We start from the raw sequence: 11,409 nt of genomic DNA, 5'->3' as shown, positions 1-11,409 counted from the left end.
ACTGTAGTGGACCAAGGCCTACGTCGAAACTAAGTCTAAGGTCAAAACTCTTGACCTTTAGAACCTTGTGGGACAGAAGCTGTCATTTCATGTATTTGAATCCATAAATACAGGTTCACCCATCCTGAGACTTTCTTTCTTGAAGATTCAAGTGAAAAGAACACTCTCTTTTTATTATCATTACTATCTTACAAATGTTGATAATCAAAGTGTCTTAGTTCAAACCATTTTAGATGTTGCAGTGAACTAATCAATTTTATTAACTGAGTAATGGTTTTTATTCTCATGCAAAAGTTAGAACTCATGTTAAAAGCTGTTGCAGAGTAATTATGCAGTTTCTGATTTCTGCTTTTGAATGAGCAAGTGTGTGCGTTCCAAGGTTGGACTCAAACGAAAAACAAGTTGTTATGTTAAAACTGTCATGTTTTAGAATCCTCTCAGACGTAAATAGAGATGTTTTGCACCTGGTTCTTTTTCACGCCAAAACAGAACCCTCTCGGTCTGTGAGAACATTTCTGAGCTGTCTCATAACAATTCTCGCTGCGTCTAACCTCTCACGTCACAAAAACACACCCCTTCTGGTCGTTTCTGACCAATGAAAAATCCCAAAAGTGAACCGGGAAAGAGTCTTTAAAATGTCAGTACTTCCTGGTCTACTCAGAGTTCCCAGAGTTACGGAGAGAGAGTTTACGGAGACTTCATGAGTTTTCAGACTGCTGGAGTTCTGAAGTTGCTGGAGTAGTTCTGTTAGAGACGGGATGATTCTGACATGACAAAAAGCTCTTCCGAGTTTCATGGGATTATAACATTTCCACTGAGGTGAGCTGTGGCGGACAGAACCTCGCCGCTACTCCGGACGAGTAACAGCATCCTACGGAGACGCTGAAAGGGTGCGTTAAACGGAATCTCGCCTGAGACATCTCCAGGTAAAAGAGTCGTTTTCACCACCTAAGTGTACTGTGAGGAAAAGCTGAAGAAAGCCCGGAGAGTGCCGTTCTGTTCAACACTCTACCTCAAACACCATCTTTCTCCCCTTTAAACTTCATCTTTCATCTTAAACTTTTCTATCAAGTAGAAATTCTCCCAGATATTTAGAAATGTCTGTGTAAAGTGCTTACCCACATTCATGTGGGTAAAAGATCATAGTTGTACAGTTATAAATGTCTGTTGGTGCAGCAACGGAAAAATCATGGCCGTATGATTTTTCCTGATTGATTGCTTTGTTGTTATTTTCATAATTTGCCAAATTAATGTAAATGTTTGATGTTAAATTTGATTCTGTAAATAAATGACCGCATTCATTTTGATGGGTCAAATTTAAATGACGTCTCACTTTGCATTTCCTTAAATTCAGTGCACGTTTTATTCAGTCCAGAAAAATGAGGAATCCGCGTTAAATGATGAATACATCCCAGCATCTGTTCATCTACAATACACTAAGCACTCATAACATAAAAACATTGAACATCAGCACAAACATGAACATGAGTCTGTGAGCGGATGTGCATGCATGAACACATCGACGTTGAAACAGATCAGCAGCAACATGATATGGTTTTTCACAGTGATTATTTTACTTAGAGATTCATGAGTCTAACAGCCTCAGGGTAGAAGCTGTTCCTCAGTCTAGTGGTTCTACACTTAATGCTCCTCAACCTCCTTCCTGAGGGGAGTGGGGCAAAAAGTGTGTGTGCTGGGTGAGTGGGGTCCTTCATGATGCAGGTGGCCCTCTTCCTGCATCTGGAGGTGTAGATGTCTGTAATGGTGGGGAGGCTGATTCCGACAGACTTCTGTGCAGCCTTCACCACTCTCTGCAAAGTTTTTCTTTCTGCAGCCTCCATGCCACACATTGATGCTGGAGCACAGGATGCTCTCCACTGCACACCTGTAGAAGGAGGTGAGGACTGAGCTTCCCAGACCAGTTCGCCTCAGCCGTCTGAGGAAGTAGAGTCTCTGATGAGCTTTCTTGATCAGGCTGGTGGTGTTGTTGCTCCAGCTGAGGTTGTCATTCATGTGTACACCCAAGTACTTGTAGTTGGAGACCACTTCCACCTCAGATCCTCTTATGTTCAGTGGGGTGTAGATGTTTTTGTTCCTTCTGAAGTCCACAATCACCTCCTTTGTCTTCTTCACATTGATGTGAAGGTTATTCTCTTTGCACCAGCTCTCCAGGTGTTCCACCTCTTGCCTGTAGCTGGACTCATCATGGTTTGTGATGCATCCCACCACCGCTGTATCATCTGCAAACTTTATAATGTGACAGCCTGGATGGGTAGCTGCACAATCATACGTGAGCAGAGTAAACAGGAGGGGGCTCAACACACATCTCTGAGGAGAGCCAGTGCTGAGGGTTATGGTGGAGGAGGAGAAGTTGTGGATCCTCACTAACTGTGGTCTGTTTGTTAAAAAGTCTAGTACCCAGTTGCAAATGGAGGGGCTTAGTCCTAGTGTGGATAGTTTGTCCATCAGGGTTTGGGGGATCATGGTGTTGAAGGCGGATGTGAAGTCCACAAAGAGCATTCGGACGTAAGAGTTTTTCTGCTCCAGGTGGTTGAGCGCAGTGTGGACCACAGAGGAGATGGCATCCTCTGTTGATCGGTTCTCACGGTATGCATACTGATGAGGGTCCTCATTCATGTTGATGGTTGTTTTGATGTGAGTCATGACCAGTTTTTCGAAGCATTTAGCAACTATCGGGGTGAGGGCCACTGGCCGATAGTCATTCAGACCAGTCACTGTAGAGCTTTTTGGGACTGGGATGATGGTGGCAGTCTTCAGGCAGGTGGGAACTGTCTCCAGGATAAGTGAGGTGTTAAAGATGTCTGCCAGCACCTCACAGAGCTGATCAGCACATTCCTTCAACACTTTTCCGGGTATGTTGTCTGGGCCAGTTGCTTTGTGCAGATTAATCCTCCTGAAGGTACTCCTTTCTTCAGCTGAGGTCACGCTGAGATGCTCTTCATCCGGTGGTGAGGTGAGTCTGGTGCTGGGTGGTCTGTTCGGGTCTTCAAAGCGTGCATAGAACTTGTTGAGGGCATCAGGCAGAGATGGGTCTTTGGGGCATTGTTCGCTCCTTCCTTTATAATCTGTTATGCACTTAATGCCCCTCCACATGCTCTGAGGGTCTTGTGAGATGAATTGACCCTCAATCCTCTGTGCATATGTGGCATTGGCCTTCTTGATACCAGCAACCAGCTCTTTTCTTGTCCTACTCAGCTCCTCTGAGTTTCCAGACCTGAAGGCAGTGTTCCTGGCTTCCAGCAGGGTACGCACCTCTGCATTCAGCCAAGGCTTCCTGTTTGGGTAGCTTTTAACATTTCTGATAGTGGAGACGGTTTCAGTACATGTACTAATGTAACCCAGAACTGAGGATGTGTATTGGTCAAGATCAAGCGAACCTCCATTTTCAGCAGCTTCTCTGAAAACCTGCCAGTCTGTTCGGTCAAAACAATCTCACTGTCCTGGATCCAGCATTTAACTTTCTTTTGTACCGGTCTGGAGCATCTCAGCGGGGGCATGTAAGCAGGAGCCAGGAAGATTGAGATGTGGTCTGACAGTCCTAGGTGGGGGCAGGGTTTGGCTTTGTATGCATCTTTTACGTTCGTGTAAACACGGTCCAGCGTCTTGTCTCCACGTGTCGGAATTGTCACATGTTGATTAAAGCTTGGGAGACAGTCCTTTAGATTCACGTGGTTAAAGTCTCCGGCTACAACGTAAAGAGCCTCGGGGTGTTTGATGGGGAGTAATGCTGAGAAGAACCCTGCCTGCTGGGTTCTGTGTTGGTCGCGTTGTTCTGTCAGCATTTATCATGCAGGAACGAACCCAAGCAGGGACTTGGACTCAGAAGATACAAAAATAAATACTTTTAATGATAATAAATTAAATATCTGACGTGGCAGCACACTTACAAAACTGGGAATACAACTCAGGTCAGGACTGGAACACATCAGATCAGGACAAGACAGGGTAGACCCAACGACGACGCAACAATGAACAAGACTAACAGACAGACTATATACCCAGACAAGACAGGATGTGATTACAAACAGCTGGCACGAGACAAGGGTGAAATTAATTGGATAAATGATGAGACACACAAGGGAGTACAGACAAGGAAGGCCCACAGATGGCGCCATCCTTACAACTATTGCTCTTGATGGTGGATAAAAACTGTCGTTTTGCTCCACCTTGGACAAAGAAAAAAAAACACCTTTCTTTTTCTAGAAAATGTAACTCCTATCCACTTGAATATCATGCACCCAAAACAAGTTACCCAATTAACGTTTACTTGCAATCCCTGTTCAATTCCAGTTCAGAAAAACACTCATCTCAAAAACTATATTCACTATTCTAATCCTTGTTAACTTAAACATTGATAAAATTATTTTAGTTCAGTGATTCAGATCAAGTTTGATGTTTGTCCTCAAGGTGGTGCTGAAAGCTCTGGATCCTGTCTTTGAAATAGAAAACCCATATGCTCCCAACATTCAAGGTGAGTTTATCCAAATTATTGAAGTAGAAGAAACATAATAAAACTGTAAAGAAATAACTATTTCTGTGAGATTACAATCATCTGAGTGCAGAGTGACTTTGCAGAACTGTGCTGAAGAAGCTGAAACAAAGTTGTTAAAGCTAAAAGTAGCAAAAGGCTAGCTAAAAGTATCAACTACAAGGTGAAGTAGCAAATGACTGGCTAATGGCTAAGTGTAGCCAATAGTTTGCTAAAAGATAAAAGTAGAAAAATGCAAGCTAAAGCTAAAAGTTGGAAATGGCCTACTAAAACATAAACCTAGTGTGGGCCGTCCGCCCACGGTGCCCTTTTCGGTTCTTTTTATTCCCAGGTGGAGAGAAGACTCACTATGACTCAATAAAAACCGAGAAGAATAAAGTTTTTACAATTTAATGTAGATGAGGCAGGAAAAGTTACAGGTTTTCATCGCTGAGGCTTCAGTCGGAACCGTCACAATGGGGATCTCAACAGCAGAAGCCCGAACTCAAGCATCACCTCAGTTTTCTTGGTCTTAGACTCCACCCCGGATAATGGGTGGAGTGCAACCTGAGTGTATCAGTGGGATGACTATGTGTAGACCATACTGGTCATAATTGTTTTAACTGATGGTAACAGTGAGTGTGATGAAACTATCAAAAAATGTGCAAGTGAGAAGTAAGAGAAAAAAACAAGAACTCCGAATTAGGGATTGGATCTGGGATAGCTCATCCTTGAACAGATAGAACCAGCCATGTCCAGTCAGAGCCAGATCCAAGGTCAGTCTCTGGGCGGGCAAGGCAAGGCCGTATCAGGTTCAACTGGAGGACATATCTAACACTAGCAACAACAAAAAAATCTAGCAATCAAAAAGGTGCACTGTAGGGGTCCTCCATGAGTAGCCTACTACAGGTCATTCCATTTGTATACAAATAGTGCAAGAGTCTGGATTGTGTTAAAAAAATAGGTTAGCTAAAATCTATGTGCCATTTGTTTTAGTTTTAGTGAAAATAAGAAAAGACTAGGCAAAAGCCAAACATAACCAACAGTGGAGGTGAAACTGGCAAAAGATTAACTAAAATCTAAGTAGTAAATGGTTGGCTTGAAGTTAAAACTAAATCTAAAAACACCAAGAGGATAGTAAAAAGTAGCAAAGGGTTTGCTAAAAGTATCAAATAAGCTAGACTGAAGGTAACATTGTAAAAGTCAAATGAAAATGGAAAGAAAAATGAAAAAGAAAATTAAAGGAAAATGAAATCTAAAGCTAGAAATGTGCCAATGTTTATTCAAAGTAGAAAATGTTAGTTAAAGATAGCAACAGGGTAGCTGAAAGCATGAAAAAGGTGATCTAGAACGTCACATTAGCAAATTGTTTGCTAAAAGCAGCAAACTGTTAGGTAAGAGTAACCAAAGTTAGTTAAAAGTAGCAAAAAGGTAGCTTGGAGTATCAGAATGGCTAACTAGAAGATAATAGTAGCAAAAGTCTAATTAAAGGCTAATAGCAGAAATAAATTAAAATTAGCATAAGAAGACTAAAATAGAGCAAGTTCAAGCTAAATCAGCATTCACACGATATTAAAGTGTTTCAGAAAACAAACAATAAACCAGAAACTATTTGTAATGTTTGTCTTTAGAGCTGATCACGTTGACCAATATTCGGGTGAACTTCACTCATCTCTTCACACTTGGCGACACTCAGCTGATCCGTAAACGCAGGAACCCGCAGGAGAAGTATTACTACGCACTTTACAACATGGTGGTTCAGGGGAGCTGCTTCTGTAATGGACACGCCAGCCAGTGTGTTCCTGCGAACAGAGGACGAGGAGATGTGTTCACTCAGCCTGACATGGTACGAACTGTCACCAGTTGTGGCTTTTACATTAACTGATAGTATTTTTTATGTAATCTTGTGAACAATTGCATTTACTTTTTATTTATTCACATGTTTTCATTCAGCACAAGTGACTGAATGCCTTCATCCTGTAATGAGCCTCTTAACAAGCCAAGTCTAGCAGTATCATGGAGAAAATGCTGACTTGACACACTACCAGTGGCAGGTTGTGCATTTTACTCTTAGGCCTTTAAAGGTGTCTAATCTGAATTTATCCACCATTTGATTACTGTTATTATGACCCTATGGCTACCGAAACCATGGAGGTCACATGGCCTCCGAGAGGAATTATTGGTAAAATTTCTGTTCATTGTTAATCATTTCGGTTAGCTGTTTAACATTGAGCATGGACTTTTTTGGCTGTTTAACATTGTTCTTTTAGTTATTAGTTTGTTGTTCTTAGCCTAGTTTATGTGTTCATTATGAGTTAGTTTGTGTTAGGCCATTCAGTAGAGTAATCATGAGTGTGAGAGGTAGTTGGCATGAAGACCTGTGGGGTTCACTCTGTTTGTGTGCATCACAAGAATCTGCACCCCACCAAGATACATGCATTGGACATCTATGTGAGTGCCTGGGTGTGATGAAACCAAATCTTATTAGCCCATCAAAAAAAAAAACCTTCCATAAATTAGCTACAGCATTGTGTAAACCACAGGGTTCAAACCCTGTGAAAAAAGTGGCAGCTTATAAACCCTAAAGTATGGTAAATACATTGTAATCATGTTCAGGAACTATTAATATTTAAAACCTCTTAACCACTCATTGAGTTTTCAAGTAAAATGATATTCTACTTCCAGGTTCATGGTCGATGTGTTTGCCAGCACAACACAACTGGAGAAAACTGTGAGAGGTGTCTGCAGTTTCACAATGACTCCCCATGGAGGCCTGGAGGAGAAAGCACAGCAAACATCTGCAGACGTAAATTTATTACAATGTTTCTGCTTTTTATTTTGCACATGCATTATCCCTAATCCTAAAATTGTTTATATTTTAATTTAAAATTAGTTTTGGTTCGCCACCATGAGTGGCAGGCAATTGTGTGGGAATTGACTCAGTTACAGTCACAGTTGTTGCGAACAGTCTTCTGGCTTTTGCTTAATTAGTTTTCAACCTCTATGTTGTGTCTCCTTTTAGTCTGATAGTGTTTTATCTTCTCTTTTAGGCTGTTATTGTCATAGTCACTCAGACTCGTGTCACTTTGATGCAGCTCGGTACGAAGCAACCGGTGGTGTCAGCGGTGGTGTGTGTGATGACTGCCGCCATGACAAGACTGGGCCTCAGTGTGAACGCTGTAGACCTTTCATGTATCAAGATCCACAGCGAGGGCTGGATGACCCTCATGCCTGCATACGTATGTTACACCTATTAAGCTGAATTTATAGTCATTGAGGGGGGTCACTTTCGTGTCTCACTGACATAGGTGCATGATGAAAATTGCATAGATTGCCTTTCTCATCACCTGCTGATACCCTGTATTGTGCATTGCCCTTAGTAAGAACTAGTTTATTACAGGGTTTGAGGCGAGCGTAGTGTGATTTGTCAGAATGAAAGTTACTTGTGTTACTACAGTTCTATGAATCCCGGATGACCGCCAGAGGGCGGTGCTGAAAGCACTGAACACATGCACAGTTCAAGTATTAATACAAACAGAGTCACAGCTGTGTATCAGATAGGGGTGTAACGGTACGCTGAAATAACATTTCGGTTCAGTTCAGTTTCAAGGAGGGCTCGGTTCGATTAATTTTCGATACAAAAAAGGCCAAAATAAAGACTTGCAAAATGTTTATTTTGAAAATATGCTTAGTAAAAAAATACATTTGCATAAAACTAAATAAAAAATTTCCCTTAAGAGGAAGAAGACTCAGTTGCTCAGCTCTCAGTAAAGTTGCACTCGGGTCCAAATAATCCGAACCGACCCGGCCGCAGCCCGTCCGATCTGACGAATTAACAGTAATTACAGGTCCATCCATCCATCCATCCATCCATCCATCCATCCATCCATCCATTTTCTTACGCTTATCCGGGGTCGGGTCGCGGTGGTAGCAGCCTAAGTAGGAAGGCCCAGACTTCCCTCTCCCCAGCCACTTGGGCCAACTCTTCTGGGGGAATCCCAAGGCGTTCCCAGGCCAGCCGAGAAACATAGTCCCTCCAGCCTGTCTTGGGCCATCCTCTGGGTCTCCTCCCGGTGGGACGTGCCCCGAACACCTCACTAGGGAGGCGTCCAGGAGGCATCCTAACCAGATGCCTGAGCCACCTCAACTGGCTCCTCTCGATGTGGCGAAGCAGCACATCTTCTCTGAGTCCCTCCCGGAGAACCGAGCTTTTCACCCTATCTCTAAGGGAGAGCTCAGACACCCTGCAGAGAAAACTCATTTCAGCTGCCTGTATTCGTGATCTTGTTCTTTCGGTCACAACCCAAAGCTCATGACCATAGATGAGGGTACGAACGTAGATCAACCGGTAAATTGAGAGCTTCATCTTTTGACTCAGCTCTCTCTTCACCACGACAGACTGGTACAGCGCCCGCGTCACTGCAGACGCTGCACCTATCCGCCTATCGATCTCACGCTCCATTTTTCCCTCATTCGTGAACAAGACCCCAAAATATTTAAACTCCTCCACTTGGGGCAGGACCTCCTCCCCAACCCGGAGAGGGCACTCTAACCTTTTCTTTCTCAAGACCATGGCCTCGGATTTGGAGGAACTGATCTTCATCCTGGCCGTGCCAGGGTCCCCCACAGGGTTCACCAAAGATGCGGTCGAATGCCTTCTCCAAGTCCACAAAGCACATGTAGACTGGTTGGGCAAACTCCCACACACCCATCCAGGACCCTGCTGAGGTTGTAGAGCTGGTCCAGTATTCTATGACCAGGACGAAACCCACCTTCTCCTCCTGAATCCGAGGTTCGACTATTCGATGGACCCTCCTCTCCAGATCCACTGAATAGACCTTACCAGGGAGGATCAAGTGCGTGATCCCTCTGTAGTAGGAACACACTCTACGGTCCCCTTTTTTGAATAAGGGGACCACCATCCCAGTCTGCCAATCCAGGGGAACTTCCCCCGATGTATCCCCCGACTTCTCCCATGCAATATTGTAGAGTCATGTAAGCCAACACAACCCCACAACATCCAGAGCCTTAAGGAACTCTGGGTGAATCTCATCCACCCCCGGGACCCTGCCACTGAGAAGTTTTGTAACCACCTCAGTGACCTTAGCACCAGAGATTGGAGAGCCCTACCCAAAGTACCCAGGCTCCGCTTTCTCATTGGATGTGCCGGTGGGATTGAGGAGGTTTTCGAGGTATTCTGCCCACCGACCCACGACATCCTGAGTTAAGGTCAGTAACCCACCACCTCTAGTATAAACAGTGTTGGTGTTGTACCGCTTTCCCCCACTGAGATATCGGATGGTGGACCAGAATTGCCTTGAAGCCGTACGGAAGTCATTCTCCATGGCCTTTCTGAACTCCTCCCACGCCCAAGTTTTTGCCTTTGCGACCACCCAAGCCCCATGCCGCTAGGACTGCTGGTACCCATTAGCTGCTTCCGGGGTCCCACAGGTCAAAAAGGCCTGATAGGACTCCTTCTTCAGCCTGACAATGTCCCTTGCTGCTGGTGTCCACCACTGGGTTTGAGAGTTACCACTGTGACAGGTACAGACAACCTTGCAGCCACAGCTCCGATAAGCCACCTCAACCATAGAGGTGCAGAACATTTCCCACTTGGACTCAATGTCCCCCATCTCCCCCAGAACGTGTTCAAAGCTCTCCCAGAGGTGGGAGTTAAAGCTCCATCTCATGGGAGACTCTACCAGAAGTTCCCAGCAGACCCTCACAATACGTTTGGGCCTGCCAGGTCTGACCAGCATCTTCCCCCACCATCGGCGCCAACTCACCACCAGGTAGTGGTCAGTAGACAGTTCTGCCCCTCTCTTCACCTGAGTGTCAAGACATGCACCCACAGATCAGATCAGATGAAACAACAACAAAGTCGATCATCCAACTACGGCCTAGGGTGTCCTAGTGCCAAGAGCACATATGGACACCCTTATGCTTGAACATGGTATTTGTTATGGACAATCCATGACGAGTACAGAAGTCCGATAACAGTTAACACCACTCTGGTTCAGATTGGGGGGCTTTTCCTTCCAACCACATCCCTCCAGGTCTCACTGTCATTGCCCACGTGAAGTCCCACAGCAGAACAAGGGAGGCCCCAGGAGGCGAACTCTCCAGTACCCCTTCCAAAGACTCCAAAAAGGGTGGGTAATCTGAACTGCCATTTGGTGCGTAAGCACAAACAGTCTGAACCCATCCCCCCACACGTAGGTGGAGGAAGGTTACTCTCTCTTTCACTGGGGTAAACCCCAACATACAGGCGCCAAGATGGGGGGCAACAAGTATGCCCACTCCTACTTGGCGCCTCTCACCAGGGGCAACTCCAGAGTGGAAGAGTGTCTAACCCCTCAAGTAAACTGGTTCCAGAGCCAGAGCCATGCGTTGAGGTGAGTCCCACTATTTCTAGCCGGGAACCTCTCAACGTCATACACCAGCTCAGGCTTCTTCCCTACCAGAGAGGTAACATTCCACATCCCAATAGCCAGCTTCTGTAGCCAAGGATCAGACCACCAAGGTCCCCACCCTCGGCCACCACCATCCCACATTGCACCCGACCCCTTTGGCCCCTTGCACAGGTGGTGAGCCCATGGGAAGGGGGACCCACGTCTCCTCTTTGGGCTGTGCCTGGTCGGGCTCCATGGGTAAAAGCCTGGCCATCAGGTGCTCGCCCGCGTGCCCCACCTCCAGACCCTGCTCCAGAGTGGGGCCCCGGTGACCCATGTCCGAGCTAATGTGGAATGGTGGGGAAGGACCTGAGCTGGTGTGAGAGGTTGAGAGGTTCCGGCTAGAAATAGTCGGACTTGTATATATATACAGAGAGGGAGAGAGAAAGAGAGACAGCGTTAGATATTTATCTATCTGTCTATAGATAGATAGATAGATAGATAGATAGATAGATAGATAGATAGATA

At 45.0% G+C, this 11,409-nt stretch overlaps 1 protein-coding gene across 1 annotated transcript in view; it reads left to right on the top strand.

Moving 5' to 3' along the window:
- Positions 1-4,413: 4,413 nt before the first annotated feature.
- Positions 4,414-11,409, top strand: part of lamb4 (laminin, beta 4) — a 435,052-nt gene continuing 428,056 nt past the window's right edge. Inside the window, exons 1-4 of the mRNA XM_037696252.1 lie at positions 4,414-4,492; positions 6,121-6,335; positions 7,175-7,295; positions 7,540-7,728. Coding sequence (XP_037552180.1) covers positions 4,414-4,492; positions 6,121-6,335; positions 7,175-7,295; positions 7,540-7,728 — 604 coding nt within the window. The remainder of the gene's footprint in view (positions 4,493-6,120; positions 6,336-7,174; positions 7,296-7,539; positions 7,729-11,409) is intronic.

The sequence above is a fragment of the Nematolebias whitei genome, chromosome 22 (assembly GCF_014905685.2).
Source record: "Nematolebias whitei isolate Nwh7 chromosome 22, NemWhi1, whole genome shotgun sequence".
Lineage (NCBI taxonomy): Eukaryota > Metazoa > Chordata > Actinopteri > Cyprinodontiformes > Rivulidae > Nematolebias > Nematolebias whitei.
This window is presented reverse-complemented; position numbering and strand designations above follow the sequence as displayed.